This window comes from Delphinus delphis, chromosome 18, assembly GCF_949987515.2.
Source record: "Delphinus delphis chromosome 18, mDelDel1.2, whole genome shotgun sequence".
Classification (NCBI taxonomy): domain Eukaryota; kingdom Metazoa; phylum Chordata; class Mammalia; order Artiodactyla; family Delphinidae; genus Delphinus; species Delphinus delphis.
In genome coordinates, this window is record NC_082700.1 from 7944166 (window position 1) to 7964219 (window position 20054).

Consider the following 20054-nt stretch of genomic DNA (forward strand, 5'->3'; position numbering starts at 1 on the left):
TCAAGAGGACACAGAAGTGAGCTTGGAAAGGTTCTCTTTGGCGGAACCTGGGACAAGAGCATCAGTGTGATTAAGGACGGTAATGGATTAGCAACCATTAAAATTAGGAATCAGGGAGTCCATGCTTATGATAAAGAAATAGGTAAGTAAGTAAATGAGGCAGATCAGGCACCATAACAAAATATGACAGACTGGGCGACTTAAACAACACAAATTTATTTCTCACAGTTTTGGAGGCTGGAAAAGTCAAAGATCAAGGGGCTGACATGGGAGGTTTCTGAGGCATCTTCTCCTGGTGTGAAGGTGGCCGCCGGCCTGGTGTGTGCTCACGTGACCTCTTCTTTGCGTGCCATGGAGAGAGCGCCCTCTGGTGTCTCTTCTTATAAAGACACTAATTCTGTCACGGCAGGGTCCTACCGTTACGACCTCATTTAACCTTAATTACCTCCTTATAGACCCCATCTCAAAATACAGCCACATCCCCGGTTAAGGCTTCAATATATGAATATTTTGGTTGTGGACATAATTCAGTCCGTAACAGGCGGGCTCTAGCTAGCAGGTTAACGAGGGGTTCTGACTGATAAATGTGGAGCGATGATGGAGCTGGAAAATTCATCTCTTTGTAACCAGCATAGTAAAGATGGATTCACGCAAGAATCATTAATGGATGCTAAACTCGGGGTGAATTTTGATGAGGACCAGTATATTTGCTGGTTGTTAAAGTGTCTGCCTGGAGCCTGAGAAATGGCAAAGGGAAAACTAAGTGTCCAGGGGAGACACCAGGCAGCACTGTGTGATCAAAATAGATACTCCCACTGGAGGACAGGTGGACACCACATGCCAGACAACATCACTTATATAATACTGCACCTGGGAATGTGTAACCTTGCCTTTATTATGAGGAGACATCAGACGAACCCAAGATGAAGATCAGTCCATTAAAAAGGGGTGTGTGGGGGCATTTATTATTTTAAAATACCAATGTCTTGAAAGACAAAAAGCTGAGGAACTGTTCCAGATTAAAGGAGAATAAAGTGAAAAATAAATGCAGTAAAGGATCCTGGGCTCCATCCTGTATTGGAGGGAAAAATTGCTATAAAGAATGTTACTGGGTCAGTCGATAAAATTGGACAATGGGTGTTAGCTTAGCTACAAGCACTGTGTCACTGTTCATAGTTCTGGATTATAATTAAGGCTGCTGTGAACCTTTGTGTACGTGTCTTTGTATAGTCATCTGCTCTCATTTATCTCGGCGAAATACTGAGGAGCAGAATGGTTGGGACATGTAACAGGTGTGTTAACTTTTTAAGAAACTTGTGTCAGTGGTAGTTTCTGAGGTGGCTGACTTTCACTGTTCTTAGAATATACACATTGGTGTGTTTGGGGGGGAAGGGGCATAATACAGATATGTGTGTGTGTGTGTGTGTGTATATAGAGAGAGAGAGACTGAGTGAGAATGATAAAGCACTAAAATGTATTAATGCAATTTTGATTGCACTTGAACATTTCCATACTGTTTCTGTTCATTTCTGTGCCTCAGGTTGCCTGAAATGGTAACAGATTGTTCAATGAAGTTCTTTTCCTGGTTCGGTGGCCAGTTCCCTTGGATTGAACTGGAGATCTGCCTGCTTTGGCCACATTTCCAGTTTCTACCAAATGTGAATGAAGTGTGTAATCGTTGTCAGGCTCAGCTTATACTTCTTCAGCTTTAACATGATCTTGCAAATATGGAAATGGTTAATGTTACCAGGAAAAGAAACCCAGATGAGATGTTAAATCCTAGTTATTTTAACCTCAGAAATTGAGTGTTTATGGTTTAATTGATAATTTTACAATATGCAGGAAGAAGGGAAATACTTCTCATTTCTTCACGCATTTGCTAGAAGGGGCTCTGAGGTTTTTAGGGAGCTTTTTACCAAGCAAAGGCTGCGATTTCCTAAGAGATCTTTGTGTCTCCATGACCGAATGGTGATTTACTAGGTGTCCACACCCTTCCCTGTTTTCCCCTGCAGAGGTATTTATTAGATGACTTCCTGAATACTGATTCCAAACTAGGAGCCTAGAATGTTTAACTTCTGTGTCAAAAACAGGGTAGTTTTCAAACACTTTCTGGCCACTTAGAAACTGTCACCATTATCAGAGCCCTTGACCTTTAGGCAGATATAAACCTGAGCAGTCAACTTGGAGACTCTGAGCACCGCACTTGTAAGAGATTTTTTTTCATACATCAAATTTGTTTTCTTCTCTTTCAGCGTCAGCTTTATTAGCTGGGTGTAAGATGCATAAGCACAGATGGAAAAGACGGCCCTTCCCGTACATCTCAAAGACAGGAAAAACGAGACTCCAGAGCAGCAGTGTTCTAGATGTTAATGTTGCTCTTGAGAAAAGAATTCATGATTAGTAACTGTGAGAAATGCTTGATACATCGAGCTCTTAGAGATGCACGATGCTCATGAGTCACAGGCTTGAGAAACACTGAAATTTACTGCATGCATAAAAAATATTTAATCCAAGGTCGGCCATGGAAAACTTTTTTCAAGCACGCTGATTAATAACATGAGGGAAGCTAGGATTTGGTGTGTATGACCTGAGAAGCTCAAAATTAGAAGAAACAGTAGAAGGACTTTACAGGGCATTTGTAAGTGACAGAAGTTCTTAAAACATGGGAAAACTAGCCTTTCTTAACATCAACCTTTGTCTCCACTTAAAACAAAATATTTATAGATTTTATTTTCCTATGAAATCTTTTTTCCTCATCCTTGCAGCAGCCATAGTTGCTGGCATTCTTCTGAGCAGCTCATGGATATTCTCAAGGCCCTTTGCAAGACACGACAAAGAAGCATAGGGGCCAGAGGTATAAACAAATAGACACAAAAGAGCGTAGATTAGGGAAGCTCATTGAAGCACAGTGGTGCATCATAATCTGAAGGTTTCCTGGAAAGCTTTGCTGCTCACACACTCTTCCCTACCTGCTGGCTCCCTGCCTGACATGGACCTCATCTATACTTCAAAAGTTCCTTTTTTAGCCATGAAGAAGATTTTAAAATACCAAGTGCACTTGAAAAGGTGTGATGATTAGTTCACGCTCAGTGGTGAGCAGGACTGGTGGAAGTGAGCCAGGACACCTGCCGCCCTGCCCACCCACACGAGGCAGCCACGCCCGGCAGGGGCTTGGTAACACTGGAGAGGAGGCCCTTGTTTCTCAGTTCCTCTCCTGTTTACAGTAATGCACAGTGTTCAATTTTTTTTCTTTTTTAAAAAAATCTTTCTTCTGTAAATCTCTTGAATTTCATCTCTAAATGACTTCCATATTGTATTGCATAATATAACCAGTGGGCTGTAAGAACCATGAAATATTTACTCTGAAAATGCATTTGAATTAAGTGATTATCGCTTCTATTCCCTTGGGAACCTTAGCATCTCCAGGCTCCAGCACCTGCTGAGCTGTTACGACGCCAGTGAACCCGTGTTTCTGGGAGAGCGTTACGGCTACGGCCTGGGCACCGGCGGCTACAGCTACGTCACAGGAGGAGGAGGGTAACTATGAGCATGGCTTTCTGCAGACACTCACGACATTACACTTCCGCTTCCAGGATGCAGAGATGGGTCTGTGGCCATGGGATCTATACTGATATGCAGGTGTTCTGTCGGTGGGAGCTGCTACTATAATAGGAAAGTGAACATTAAAAAGAACCCACAGTGAAGAATATTTTACTCCTTGAAGGGACAGTATATAAATGTATGTCAGGGAACTTGGTAGAAATGTCCCTTTAGCCGTGAGTGCTTCTAGGAAGCCAGTTAGTTTTGATAGTCTAAATGCAAAAAGTTTTGGATATTAATTTCAGAAAATAAGTCATTAGACTTTTTAATTACCTGGTGCTTATAAATCACATGTGGGAAAAGAGTGGTACAGAAGTTTAGACTTAAGCAATTAAGTGATATTTGTGTGGGATTTATAGGGTTTAAATAACAGTTAAACATCACTGCTTTTAAATAAGCATCTGCCTAATCTCTTATGGGGAAAGATTTTTGATTTGATTTATGTGAGTAAATCAATCGAGCAGTCAGTCGGTTCTATTATTTCTATAGTCTTTGCTATTGGGGTATTTAGGGAGAGTCTTGTTATCCACTATAGTGATTTAAATTTATTCAGCAGGTTTTTGTTGAATGTCCACTATGTGCTGAGCAACATTCTGGGCACTGGATTGTAGACTTCTGAAGGCTAGGACTTTATATTCTTACCTTGCGATCTCCTAGATTAGAACCATTCCTGCTGCAGGACTGCTACTGCGGGGTCGTATTCCAGGAGTTCTGGTTTGCTCTGGCCCGTTCAGTGGTGACTGCAGCATTGTTACTGAGGTGACCCTTTCCTAGTGATGACCAGGCCTGGGCAGGAGTACTGATCTTTGCTGATCCAGTGCTAAGGTTGATCCTCCATTAGCAATAGAAGACAGAGGTCCACAGAGGCCTTTGAGAAGAGACTAAAGCGTAAAGCCAAGGCGTATTGAGCTCATCCTCGTTAAAAAAAAAAAAAAGGTTCCAGCTCTTTGCAGGCTTATGGTGATGCATTAGTTTCCCGGGTGAGGCGCCGGTGCCCATTAAGCCAGAGCTTTCCCCTTTTGTAAAGGGCCCTGTTCTTTGTACCGGGGGTTGTACGTTTTGTAGCCGGAAGGTGCGAATCCTTTGAACCCGGAAGGAACGGCCACAGCCGCCTGGTCTCCCTGCTCGTCGCCGTCCTCCGCTCCGTGCTGTCCTCCGCGCCGCGGTCACACGGCTTCTCTGAAAGCACCTGGTCCTCTCGCTCCCCTACTCGGGGGCCTGCGCTGCCTTCCCGTGGATTTGAGTGCGAACTCTTTCCTACTTTTGTCATCTGACTGGGAGATAATCGTTCAGATTTCAACCAGAGTCACGTTGATCTGGGTCAGGGCTCAATTTTAACCACCTCTTGTTGGCCTAATTCCCAGCGTCCCGGGTGCGCTCCTGAGGCCGTGGAGCTGGAGTCTCTAGCGGGTCTTCCCTTCCGCCTTCCCGCCCCCAGACCCACTTTGCCCGCTTGCGGCTCCCCCGGGAAGGGCTCCCCCGGGAAGGGCTCCTCCCTGGAAGCACCTGGGCTTCATGTCATCCATCTCTTCAACAGTTCCATAGGTTAATGTGATTTTTATTTTATTTGGATTTTTCTTTGTGTTACCAGGGGAGTTAAAGTCTTTCACATCCTTTTATAACCTCTCGTTGCCGTCAGAACGTTAAGTCCAAATTCCTCGCTGAGGCTCACCAGGCCTCTTGTGATCTCGGCAGACGCTGTTCTAGCTTCTTAGCCTCATTTATCTGCACCCTCATCTTAAAAGAATTTGTGCTGAACCTGTTTCAGTTCCTCAGAGGCACTATTTTTTTAACTCCTCCGCTCAGATATGGCGTCTGCTGGTCTGTACACCGCACTGTCCCTCACCCCCGCCTTCTGCCTGTCACCTGGCCAATCCTCCTTCATTTGGACTTGATAGCGCTATCAGTTACTTATTCCTGGAAGCCTTCGGCCTAGTCCAGCCCCTGAAATCTGGGTTTGATGCCTTTCTAATATACCTTCATAGCATATTATACAAACCATGATCATCTAATTGCCTGTTTACTTTTCTGTTTTCCACCCAGATTATGAATTATTTCAAGGCAGCACCTGAGTCTCCTTTCCCATTCCATTCCCCCTTCCTAGCATGGGGACTCATTTTTTACAGGATACAAGGGATAAATGAATAAATAGATGCGTGAACACTGGTACTAATCTTTACGTAACATTGACCAGTGTAATATTCTGTTCTTAGTAGCACTTTACAAAGATGCAGAAACATTCTTCATGAGATTGTCTTATATCTACCATTGATAAAAGCTGCAGACATAAGAGTTTCTCTAATATTACAAGAGACTTTTCTGGTCATCTAGCTTAAGAATCAGCTTTTTTTTTAATCAGCAAGTCAGGATCAACTAATGGATGGTAAAACCAATTAATGGATCATACCATCATTTAAAAATAATGAAATTCAGAATGGAATAGAATAACAGATATATCGTGTACATCACATGTAGTAAGAGTATTATTGTTATGTGATATTTTTACAGTTTTTATACACATACACACACATACACAAAACACAAATGGTTGCATATGAACTGTTTCTTGTTTTCTCACTGTGTTATAGTCAAATAGGTTTTTGAAAACCATTGCCTTAAACCACCCCTCTTCAGCCCCACTCATCAGAGCTAACCCAGGAGTGTGGACTCCAGGGATTTATGTGTAGGTACTCTGTATTGTTTGGAAAATGAGACCTTTGTACTATTTGAATCCAAGTGTCTGTTTTCCGCTTTGTTGCTTACTTCTTGAAAGTTTGGGTATTTGGAGGATTAGTTCAATAACTATTAGTTCAATAACAATTAGTTCAATAACTGTTTTCTTTTTTGAAAATACTTCCTTACATATATTTGGGTAGGAAGCTGTGGTCAGGATGAAGAGGCCCTGGCAGTGTTGCCCAAAGAGGCGGCCGTGACCCGCGTTCATCTGCTAGGAGTCCAGGGGGGCAGGCCCGTTTCTGACGATGCAGTTTATCTTCTGTACGTGGTGTGTGTTTGTGTGTTTGTTGCTACGCTGCATGGCTGTTCTTGATTTGCAGGTATTCCCTTGGGCAAATCCCTGCCTCTCATTTCAGTTTTTCTTATTTTTAAAATTAGTATATTGTATATTAAAGGAAGTCATATTATTAGTCTTACAGCCTTTCAACATCTGTTTTTTATTAACATTCTTTTAATTTTTTTTAATTGATGTATAGTTGATTTACAGTGTTGTGCTAATTTCTGCTGTACAGCAAAGTGACTCAGCTATACACATATATACATTCTTTTTTTATATTCTTTTCCATTATGGTTTATCCCAGGAGACTGGATATAGTTCCTGTGCTATACAGGAGGACCTTGTTGTTTAGCCATTCTAAATATAAGAGTTTGCATCTGCTAATCCCAAACTCCCAGTCCATCCCTCTCCTTCCCCCCGCCCCCTTGGCAAACACAAGTCTATTCTCTATGTCTGTGAGTCTGTTTCTGTTTTGTAGATAGGTTCATTTGTTCCATATTTTAGATTCCACATATAAGTGGTATCATACGGTATTTGTCTTTCTTTTTCTGACTTCACTTAGTATGATAATCTCTAGTTGCATTCATGTTGCTACAAATGGCATTATTTTGTTTTTTTTTTTTATGGCTGAGTAGTATTCCATTGTATATATGTACCACATCTTCTTTATCCATTCCTCTGTCGATGGGCATTTTAGTTGTTTCCATGTCTTGGCTATTGTGAATAGTGCTGCTGTGAACATAGGGGGGCATGTATCTTTTTGAATTATAGTTTTGTCTGGGTATATGCCCAGGAGTAGGACTGCTGGGTCATATGGTAACTCTATTTTTAAGTTTCTGAGGAACCTCCATAACTGTTTTCCATGGTGTGAATTTACATTCACACCAACAGTGTAAGAGGGTTCCCTTTTCTCCACACCCTCTCCAGCATTTGTTATTTGTAGACTTTTTAATGATGGCCATTCCGACCATTGTGAGGTTTTGATTTGTAGTTTTGTAGTTTTGATTTGCATTTCTCTAATAATTAGTGACGTTGAGCATCTTCTCCTGTGCCTACTGGCCATCTATATGTCTTCTTTGGAGGAATGTCTATTAAGGTCTTCTGTCCATTTTTCGATTGGGTTGTTTTTTTGTTGTTGAGTTGTGTGAGCTGTTTGTATATTTTGGAGATTAAGCCCTTATCAGTTGCGTCATTTGCAAATATTTTCTCCCATTCTGTAGGTTGTCTTTTCATTTTTTTTAAGGTTTCCTTTGTTGTGCAAAAGCTTGTAAGTTTGACTAGGTCTCATTTGTTTATTTTTGCTTTTATTTCTATTGCCTTGGGAGACTGACCTAAGAAAACACTGGTGCAATTTATGTTAGAGAATATTTTGCCTATGTTTTCTTCTAGGACTTTTATGGTGTCATGTCTTATGTTTTAAGTCTTTAAGCCATTTTGAGGTTTGTTTTTTGTGTGCATGGTGTGAGGGTGTGTTCTAATAACTTCAGTGATTTACATGCAGCTGTCCAACTTTCCCAGCATCACTTGCTGAAGAGACTGGGAAACACATTTTCATATGTTTTTCCCATTTTATATTCTTGTCTCTTTTGTTGAAGATTAATTGACTGTAGGTGTGTGGGTTTATTTCTGGGCTCGCTATTCTGTTCCATTGATCCGTATGTCTGTTTTTGTACCAGTACCACACTGTTTTGATTACTGTAGCTTTGTAGTACTGTCTGAAGCCTGGGAGAGTTATACCTCTTGGTTTGTTTTTTCCCCCTCAGGACTGCTTTGGCAATTCTGGTTTTTTCTTTTTCTTTTTGGTTTTATGTAAATTTTTGGATTATTTGTTCTAGTTCTGTGAAAAATGTCATGGGTAATTTGATAGGGACTACATTAAATCTGTTGATTGCTTTGAGTAGTATTGCCATTTTAACAATACTAATTCTTCCAATCCAAGAGCATGGGATATCTTTCCATTTCTTTGAATCCTCTTTAATTTCCTTTATTAATGTTTTATAATTCTCAGTATATAAGTCTTTCACCTTCTTGGTCAGGTTTATTCCCAGGTATTTTATTTTTTTGGTGTGATTTTAAAAGGTATTTTTTTTTTTTTTTTTACATTCCCTTCCTGATATTTCATTGTTAGTGTAAAGAAATGCAACCAATTTCTGAATGTTAATCTTGTATCCTGCTACTTTGCTGAATTCATTTATTAGATCTAGCTGTATTTGTGTGGAGTCCTTAGGGTTTTCTATATATGGTATGATGTCCTTTGCATATAGTGACAATTTTACCTCTTCCCTTCCAATATGGATACCTTTTATTTCTTTTTCTTGTCTGATAGCTGTGGCTGGGACTTCCAATACTATGTTGAATAGAAGTGGTGAGAGTGGACATCCTTGTCTTGTTCCAGATTTTAGCAGGAAGGCTTTCAGCTTTTCACTGTTCAGTATTATATTGGCTGTGGGTTTGTCATAAATGGCTTTTATTATGTTGAGATATGTTCCCTTTATACCCACTTTGCTAAGAGCTTTTATCATGAATGGATGTTGAATTCTGTCAAATGCTTTTTCTGCATCTAGTGAGATGATCGTGTGGTTTTTTACTTTTCTTTTGTTTATGTGGTGTATTACACTGATTAATTTGCATATGTTGAACCATCCTTGTGAACTTGGGATGAATCCCACTTGGTCATGGTGTATGATCTTTTTTTTTTTTGCGGTCTGTGGGCCTCTCACTGCTGTGGTCTCTCCCGTTGCGGAGCACAGGCTCTGGATGCACAGGCTCAGCGGCCATGGCTCACGGGCCCAGCCGCTTCCGCAGCATGTGGGATCTTCCCGGACCGGGGCACGAACCCGTGTCCCCTGCATCGGCAGGCGGACTCTCAACCACTGTGCCACCAGGGAAGCCCTATGATCTTTTTTATGTGTTGTTGGATTCAGTTTGCTAACATTTTGTTGAGAATTTTTGCATCTATATTCATCAAAGATACTGGCCTGTAATTTTCTTTTCTGGTAGTGTCTGTCTGGTTTTGGTATCAGGGTGATGGTGGCTTCATAGAATGTCTTTGGGAGTGTTCTCGCCTCTGCAATGTTTTGGAAGAGTTTGAGAAGGATCAGTATAAGTTATTTGTGTGTTTGGTATAATTTGCCCGTGACGCTATCTTGTCCTGGACTTTTGGTTGTAGGGAGTTTTTTTTTTATTTTTAATTTTTTTTATTACAGATTCTATTTCACTTCTAGTGATAGGTCTGTTCGAATTATCTATTTCTTCTTGATTCAGTTTTGGTGGGCTGTGTGTTTCTAGAAAGTTGTCCATTTCTTCTAGGTTGTCAAATTTGTTGGCATATAATTGTTCATAGTATTCCCTTATGGTTATTTGTATTTCTGTGGTATCGATTGAGATTTCTCCTTTTTCATTTCTTTTTATTGGGTTTCTGTCTCTTTTCTTCTTGGTGAGCCTGACCAGAGGTTTGTCAATTGTGTTTACCCTTTCGAAGAACCAGCTCTTGGTTTTACTGATCAACATCTTTTTAATATTTAAAAGTTGGCAGAACAGACATACTGTGCTGTAACTGGTAATTTTTCTTTTTGGGGGTGGGGGGGTGGGTGGGTAGAGCAGGCCAAAATGAAAGGCTTTCCTTTTCTTTTTTGTTCTACTGGATGCTGGCAGAAGAGAAGCATTTTTATTCAAATAGGGTTTGAGAGGACAAGATGCCCGCTGTGACTGGGACAATTAGTTACCTACGAAACTTTCCTTGACGGCATCAGGCAGACACTTTAAGGGAAATGTCTGTTTAGGGTGAACACATGTCCCCTCACACAGGCTCTTTCCTGGGATTGGTCAGTAGAGCAGGAATTTGGCTCGGCACGTAGGTGTGAGGCCCTGAGTCACTGATGGACACTAGATTTTTAAGAGAGAGGCATTTTACGGTGAGTTTTCAAACTTGCAGTTTTCCCTGTTGTATAGGTCATAAGCACTTTTGTTTTTTCTTCTTGTACGGTCATATTTCCTTGTATCACCTTAAACGAAGAGCTTCTTTTTCCTCCTGTTTGGTCATATTCCATCCCGTCTTCCGACATCTCAGCACGGGCAGGGGTGACTTCCGTGTCGCTGCATCACCAGCCGTGGTCGCTGGTGTTAGTTGCATGGCACTGAACTGTGAGCCCAGCTGAGCAGGAGTCGACATGTGTGCGTCAGGGATCGTGCTCACGGGCTCTGTCCTCTTTCCTTCCCGACTAGACTGATTCATAGAACTCTCCCTCCCTGGGGAAGAGCTCTGCAGAGGCAGCTTTGTTCTCACTTGTTGGATCATTAGACTTCTACTAAGGGCTTACTGTATGTGAGACCCTGTATTTAGCTCTGGGAATATATGGATAAATTCTAGATAGTTTTGCCGTCAAGAAAGTTGTTGCTTATTGGGAATGAACTTGTGAACCATATCAGCCCTATGAGCTATTGGGTTATTCATGATATGAGGAGATCCATTACTACTCTAGGACCAGAAGGGAAAGCAGAAACCAATCTATATTTTTTAAAAGAGGAGAATTTATTGCAGGAACTTGGTACAAATGTATTGGAAAGGGCCAGAGGAATAAGAGGGAGCAGGTGGCTTTCCCCAGAGCTCAGTAACTATAGGAAGCACTGTTGCCTCTGAGGCTGAAGGAGCAAAGGGTGCTGGTTTCTGGGGCCTATTGGTGTGGGTTGCTGTGGCCGCTGCTACTCTCGGGTTAACAGCACTGCATCTGGGGCAGACCTGGGATGGGCTCCAGGTCACGGCTGCTTTGGGACCATCACCGATGCTCTGCCATCCCGTGCCGGCTGTGCTGGAGCCTGTGGCTACCCACGCCCCATGACCTGCCTCTGCCGCAGAGACCACCAGAGCCAGAAGCAGAGGGCCTCCCCCAGTACTGGGCCCTTTGTCGTCAGGATGAAGCCAGGACCCATCTGGCCAGGGAGTCTGGAAAATACTGTAGAGTTTCTAGCCTCCTGCAGTGCTGAGGAGAGCACAGAAAGGTGGGGATGGCTGTGAGTTCCACCAGGAAGTACCCGACGTATCTGGTCAAGCAGGGTCTTAGCACTATTTGAGGCAAATCAATCTCTTTCTCCCTCTCTCTCTCTTTTTTCCCCTCTTTCTCGAAATTACCTAAAGGAAGCTTCTGTGGACTGGAATCACTTGGACCATGCATGGTTTTTTTCAATTAGATTTGCTCTCATTGTCAGTCGTCACCTGTATAACTGAGGTACCTAGTATTTCTGGGCCCATCTACCTGCTGGGAATGTTGGCGGATTTTGTTACTGATCTCATCGAGAGTGTGTAAACTTAAGAATTATTCTAATTTTCCAGTGACATACTAGAAAAAGAACACTGCCAAGTGTTAGTGTATAGGGTATATATAAAGAAATAAAATTGCCTATTAGATAGGCAGACATATTTAAAAGTGCTTTTCCTTTCATAGAAACACAGAAACATTTTCCTCAGAATAACAAATATAAAACACTGCTGATGTCAACGTATTTACCAGAAATGTGGCTCTGAACTCTGTCTCCTTATTGAGATTACCGGTTGTGAGGAGCTAACCGCCTTCTCTGTCTGCTCTGGCTTCCCCCAGGATGGTCTTCAGCAGAGAGGCAATCAGGAGACTTCTCGCCAGCAAGTGTCGCTGCTACAGCAATGACGCTCCAGATGATATGGTCCTGGGGATGTGCTTCAGTGGGTTAGGAGTCCCTGTGACACACAGCCCTCTCTTCCATCAGGTGAGAAAAATGTTTTTATTCCTACCTCAGAGGGAGAGAGGGGGGTTTTCTTCTCACTTGAAGGTACTACTGCTTTCCCCTCACCTGTTCTTCTGGAAGCAGTCTTAACTGTGTGGACAGGCTCCAGGGGGAAATCCTTAACAGACCTCTTCGTGCAGAGGGTTGATGCTGTACCAGGTACAGCATGAAGATGGAACGCAGAAACATCTAAAAAATGAAATGGTGTTTGGCCAGCATCCTTGCATGTAGGCTCAGGTAAAAGCTGTTTTTTTTTTCTTTGAGTTAAAAAAAAAATTGATGGTATTTAAAAATTATCAGATGCTATTTAAAAGTATACAGGACTGACCTAACATTGTCCCGCTAGCCACCAAGTGTTTGCAGTTCTACACTGTCCTCAGTCCTTACACTGTCTAATGGGCTTTCTCCCCTTTGGTTGCTATTAAACTGACAGACTAAACCTAATTAAATTTCAGTATAATATCTCAATAAGCATATACTCTGGGGGTTATAGAAGAGATGATGTTTACCAGAGGTGGTTGGTGCTAATAGTTTCACCATCCTGCAGTGTGGGGTAAGAAGGGAATCCTTTTGCAATCATTTTAGTAGTTTCTTTTTTGAAGAATCGGGTTAGTGAGTATTCTGATCAGTGACTATCCTGATGCTGTAAGAATAATAGCAGATATATCTGTACTAAAAATACCTAGAGCCCACATTCACTTAATGCTCTCCTTTAAGAAATCAAAGCTTTTTGAAATTTGAATGCATAGGTATTTTAAGTGCCCTCCCTTACATTGAAAATATAGTCTTCATGCTTTATTTAGTAACCAGTAGCAAGCGCTATTGTAGCCATGTAGAGAATTGGGCGTGACAGAAATAGCACTACAGGAGATCACCTGAACGAGGCAAAGAAAGTGCTTGCATTACCAAGAAAGGCAGAATCCATTTCTGCATTCCTGAGGACTGCAAGGAAAGATAAAGATAGACCTTTACAATAAGAAATGTATGAGAAACCTCCCTCCTGGTACTAGTCAGAAGGTACTTTGCCATGTTTTACCTTGAGCCTATGTGTGGTATTATAGGACTTAGAAAAGCAAGTTATTCTCTCTTACCCTCTCTCTCATAATGTTGCACTCACAGAAAGGAAGGGTAATTAAAACTGTTGGTGTATAAGGGAAATAATTTATCATTGTTACTATCATAGTCTTAGGTTTTTATTTATTTTATTATTTATTTATTTATTTCTGGCTGAGTTGGGTCTTCGTTGCTGCGCGCAGGCTTTCTGTAGTTGCGGCGAGCGGGGGCTACTCTTCGTTGTGGTGCGCGGGCTTCTCATCGCGGTGGCTTTTCTTGTTGAGGAGCACAGGCTCTAGGCCTGTGGGCTTCAGCAGTTGTGGCGCATGGGCTTAGTTGCTCCGTGGCATGTGGGATCTTTCCGGGCCAGGGTTGAACCCGTGTCCCCTGTGTTGGCAGGCGGATTCTTAACCAATGTGCCACCAGGGAAGACTCGGTCTTAGGTTTTCATAGCAGCCTTTTTCACTTAGGGAGGAATACGTTACTAAATGATAAGGATTATTTTCCTTCTTTCTTTTCTCCTTATGTAAAAGTCCTTTGAAGATAATTAAAAAAATTTTTTTAAATTGTTGTTTCCCATACTTTAGAACTCTTGATTTCTCTAATTCACATAATAAATTTTAAACCTTTCCAAAGTCATAAAGTATGCTCAAAATGTATCCTCCCCAACAGACACTGCTTTATCTTCTAATTCTTAAGCCTCTTTTAAGAGAGTTTGCTCTGATTTGGACATTACTTTCCATTTGTAATGTTTGAACACTGGTCCAAACAGTGTATTTGTTCATATTAAAAAGAGATAAAATCTAGGATTCCTGGTAAGTTAGAGCAGGCATTTGGAAACAAGCTCAGATACAAAGTTGCCTGGGCCACATTTCTTCTCCTTTTAGTCAGGGAAGGTTATTGTGAGATCACAGGTTCAGAAGGCAGCCTCAAGGAATGTCTAGTATATCCCTCTGTTAAAAACAAAGTATCTAGAGCATGTGGTTTTCTGCTCTTCCAAAATTATATGCTACTAATGGGTATGGCAGTGTGCAATGGTCAGTGACTCCTCTGCACAAAATTGTCAAAATGACTTTCAGGAATCTGGAAGCCAACCAAAAAGCACTGAGAAGCATTAATTCCTGAAAAGCTACTGTAGTTCTGGGTAAGAGCAACAGAGTCTGAGGCCTTTCTGCCTGAAACCACCCCCCCCACCCTACCCACCTTCCATCCAAGCTTGGTTGGAGAGAGCAGCAGTAGTTTCACCAGTATGGGCCTGGCTGGAAAAAAACAACAGGTTTGCTGTCAGAGGGGGTGGACTTGATTTGTGGGAGAGATGAAAACCCACAGGTATGTCAGCTAAAATTGTCAAATTTGGGTAGGAAACAAACAAGAAAAACCTGCATCTTCACTGGCCTGAGGTTGCAGTCTCAGTTATGGTGAAGGGATTATTGGTCAGAAGTTTAATACCTAATACCCTGGAAATAAGAGAGCATAGTAGGGCTAGAGAAGCTGGCTACAATTCTCTGGTCCACTGGGAAACTGTGTGCATGCACATGGGACTGTGGATGAAAGTAATTAACAAGCTAAGGCATGTTTGAGAACCCACTGAAGCTTTGAACGTCCTTTCCAATCCGCACACAGATTGAAGCTTTATGGGCTTGAGACGTTTGAGCACAATCTCTGCCTATATTACAGACTAACTACTGAGTTATTCAGGCACAGGAGTGACTTCTAGAAAGTCATCCTAAAGAATAAAAATAAGAGCTAAAACTTGAGAAACTAGCAGCCACACACTCTAGGGAAAAAGATTCCACAGTGTAAGTTCAGGCAAATTAGTTTTTAAAAAAGAGTAGTAAACAGATTTGTGAGTTGCTATAATACATTATTTAAAAATAACCAGTTTCCAATCAATTACTGTGAAACATGCAAAGAAACACTGAACTCCGGAAAAATGTAGTCAACAGAAATGGACTCTGATCAACAGAAACAGACTCTGAATGGGACCAGATGTTGGGTTTGACAAAGACTTCAAAGCAGCTAATAAAAAAAAAAACTATATTCACAGAATTAAAGGAAACTGTAGTTAAAGGAAAATATGATTACGTTAACTCAACAAATGGCAAGTCTTAATAGAACGATAGAAACTATGATAAAGAACCAAATGAAAATTCTATAGTTGTAAAACCCAATAAGAGAAATGCGAAATTATCTAAATGGACATAACAGTAGATTTGAGATGGCAAAAGAAACAATCAGTAAATTTGAAGGCTGATCAATAGAAATTACCTAATCCAAAGAACAGAAAAAAGACCGGAGAAAAATGAACACAGCCTCAAAGACAAGTGGTAAAACAAAGTATACCAACATACATTTAATGGGGGTCCTTTTTAAAAAGAGAAGGGAGAGAGAAAGGGACAAAAACAATTTTTTTTGAAGAAAAACATTTTCTCAAAAATGTAATGAGAAACAATCTATTGATCTGAGAAACTCAACAAGGCCCAAGTAGGATAATCAGGAAAAGAATCACACATGAACATGTTATAGTCAAATCATTGAAAAACGATGACAAAGGGAAAATCGTAAAAGCAACAAAAAACCTAATGAAAATGGAAATTAAAATGTTACTGGCTGATTTCTCATTAGAACTAAGAGGCCTGAAGGCAGAAAGAAAAAGGAAAGTTAACCAGAAATTCTATATCCAGTAAAACTATCCTTCCCAAATGGAAGCGGAAATAAAGACATTCCAAGATAAACAAAAAGTGAGAGAATTCTTTGCTAACAGACCTTCCCTTAAAAAAGCTAAAGAAAATTCTCTGGGCTGAAAGAAAATGGCACCATGTGGTACCTGGAATATATAGGAAGGAATTAAGTACACTGGAAAGACTATGTATATACATGTTTGTGTGTATATATACACATATGTGTGTATATAAGGAAAAAATGTGCGTATGAACATAAAATATATGGATGTGTATATATACAGATATTTTTCTCTTACTTTCTTTCACAAGATTGTTTAAAACAATATAACTCTATATTGTTGACTTTATAACATAGATAAATGCAATATATATGATGACAGTGGAACAAAGGCAGGGGAAAGAAGTGGAGCTTTACTGGGGCAAGGTTAATTTTGTTGGAGTTAAGTCAGTATTAACCCGATAAGTTAAAGATACATGTTATCCCTAGAGAAACCTTTAAGAAAGTAACTTTTTTGATGTTTTAGCTATATTTTTAAAGAGACTTAAATGTACACTAAAAGATTTTAATAAAGAAGGGCAATAAAGGAGGAACAGATGGACAAAAAAGATGTATTAAAAAATGGCATATACACTACAGAAAAACTGTAGAGGTTGCTCAAAAAATTAAATATAGGACCATATGCTGCAGCAATACCACATCCTGGTATATAGCAAAAGGAAACAAAAACAAGGTATCAAAAAAACAAAAACAATGGCATATAACATGGCAAATGGCTAATGAAAATACAGCTATATCAAGTGTTACATTAAATATGAATGGACTAAATACCCCAGTCAAAGGGCAGAGATTGTCAGACTGGATAAAAAGCATGATTTGTCTATATGTTGTCTATAAGAGTCAAGTATACTTTAGATTCATAGACACAAACAGGTTGAATATAAAAGGAAAAGATATACCATGCAAACAGTTGATCATAGAGAGGAATGTAAATTGGTGCAACCACTATGGAGGACAATACGGAGGTTCCTTAAAAAACTAAATATAGAGTTACCATATGATCCTGCAGTCCCACTCCTGGGCATATATCCAGAGAAAACCATGATTTGAAAAGATACATGCACCCGAATGTTCACTGCAGCACTATTTACAATAGCCAAGACAGGGAAGCAACCTAAATGTCCATCAACAGAGGAATGGATAAAGAAGATGTGATATATATACACAATGGAATATTACTCAGCCACAGAAAAGAATGAAATAATGCCATTTTCAGCAACATGGATGGACCTAGAGGTTATCATATTAAGTCCGATAAAGACAAAAATCATATGACACTACTTGTATGTGGAATCTAAAAAAATGATATAAATGAACTTATTTACAAAACAGAAATAGACTCTCAGACATAGTTACCAAAAGAGATAGTGGGGGTTGGGGGATAAATCAGGAATTTGGTGTTTATTTTATATATAGTAGTGTGTATATGTAAACAACAACCACCTACTGTATGTAGCTCAGGGAACTATATTCAATATCTTGTAATCTGTAATGGAAAGAATATATATATACAATATATATATTTTACATATATATATTCAGATTTTATATATATATATATATAATCTGAATCACTTTGCTGTTGTACACCTGAAACTAACACAACATTGTAAATTAACTATACTTCAATTTAAAAATTTAAATAAAAAAGATATACTGTGTAAACAGTTGATCACAGAGAGCTTGAGTGGCTATAGTAATATTAAAAACAATAGATTTTAAGAACAGAAATATTACTAGACAGGAAGTGGGCCATTTCATGACAAAGGTCAATACATCAAGAGAATAAAACAATTATAAATGTATATATACAGCTAACAGCAGATCTTCAAATTACATGAAACATAAAGGGACAGAATTGAAAAGAGAAATAGACAAGTATTAACTACGTGACCTGTCACATATAAAGTATTTCACCGACAACAACAGAATGAACATTCTTTACAAATGTATATAGAACATTCTCCAGGATAGGCCATATGCTAAGTCATAAAACAAGACTCACCTCCCAGAACAATGGAATGAAATTAGAAATTGAGAAAAAAAATTGGGGAAATTCCCCCAATATTTGGAAATTAAACAACACACTTTAAAATAACCCATGGGTCAAAAAATAAATCATAAGGAAAATTAGAAAATACCTTCAATGGAATGAAAATGAAAACACAACATATCAAAAACTTTGAGTGCAGCTATATAGTGGTTAGAAGGAAATTTACAGTTTTAAACATGTTAGAAAGGAATAAAGATATTAAATCAATAATCTAAGTTTCTACATTGAGAAGCAAAAGAATATCAAATCTGAACTATGTGGAATAAAAGAAATACTAAAGATCAGAGCACAAATCAGTGAAATAGAAAACAGAAAAATAGAGAAAATCAATTAAGCCAAAAATTAGCTCTAATTTGGTAAACCTTTAGCTAGCTTGACCAAGAGAAAGAGAAGACAAAAATTGCCAAAATCAGAAATGAAGGAGGGGCATCACTATATACCCTACCACAATTATGCCAACAAATTAGGCAGTTTAAATGAAATGGAGATAGACGTTTCTCCAAAATAGACATACAGATTGCCAACAAACACATGAAAAGAGGCTCAACATCACTAATCATTAGAGAAATGCAAATCAAAACCACAGTGAGGTATCGCCTCACACCCGTCAGAATGGCCATCATCAAAAAATTTACAAACAATAAATGCTGGAGAGGGTGTGGAGAAAAGGGAACCCTCTTGCACAGTTGGTGGGAATGTAAATAGATACAGCCACTATGGAGGACAGTAGGGGGGGTTCCTTAAAAAACTGAAAATAGCACTACCATATGACCCAGCGATCCCACTACTGGGCATATACCCTGAGAAAACCATAATTCAAAAAGAGTCATGTACCACAATGTTCATTGCAGCACTATTTACAATAGCCAGGACGTGGAAGCAACCTAAGTGTCCATCGACAGATGAATGGATAAAGAAGATGTGGCCCATATACACAATGGAATACTACTCAGCCATAAAAAGAAACGAAATTGAGTTATTTGTAGTGAGCTGGGTGGACCTAGAGTCTGTCATACAGAGTGAAGTAAGTCAGAGAAAACAAATACTGTATGCTAATGCACATATATACGATCTATAAAAACGGTACTGATGAACCTAGCGGCAGGGCAGGAATAAAGACACAGATGTAGAGAACAGACTTGAGGACACAGGAGGGTAAGGGGAATGTGGGACGAAGTGAGAGAGTAGCATTGACATATATACACTACCAAATGTAAAAAGGATGGCTAGTAGGAAGCTGCTGCATAGCACAGGGAGATCAGCTCCGTGCTTTGGGACCACCTAGAGGGGGGGGAGGGAAGCTCAAAAGGGAGGGGGTATGGGGATATATGTATACATATAGCTGATTCACTTTGTTATACAGCAGAAACTAACACAGCATTGTAAAGCAATTATACTCCAATAAAGCTACTAAAAAATTTTTTTTTAATGATGAATTGAAAAATAAATAAATAAATGAAATGGAGAAGTTTCTAGATTACACTTTTTAAGCAAAGCTATTTCTCAAGAAGAAATAGAAAATGTATTTAAACTTATATACATTGATGAAGTTGAATTAGAGAAGCAAGAATGCTTCCTAACTCAGTTTATGAGGCCAACAGTAACCTAAAATGTCAGAGATGTACATTGTATCCCTAGAGCAAGCACTAAGAAAATCACTAAAAAAAAAAAAAAATAGCTAAAAAGTTAACGAATTAAAATGGTACATTACAGAAGTAAAGGACAGGCCAGTGTTACTCTTCAACATAGATGCAAAAGTCCATAATACAATATTAGCAAACTGAGTCCAGCAATATATTAAAATTGTTGCTTGTTTTTCACACTTAAAAATGAACT

At 39.7% G+C, this 20054-nt stretch overlaps 1 protein-coding gene across 1 annotated transcript in view; it reads left to right on the forward strand.

The window, feature by feature from the left end:
- B3GLCT (beta 3-glucosyltransferase) overlaps positions 1 to 20054 on the forward strand; it is a 106389-nt gene that overhangs the window by 84147 nt on the left and 2188 nt on the right. Inside the window, exons 12-13 of the mRNA XM_059996190.1 lie at positions 3418 to 3537; positions 12208 to 12352. Of these exons, the coding sequence (XP_059852173.1) occupies positions 3418 to 3537; positions 12208 to 12352 (265 nt within the window). The remainder of the gene's footprint in view (positions 1 to 3417; positions 3538 to 12207; positions 12353 to 20054) is intronic.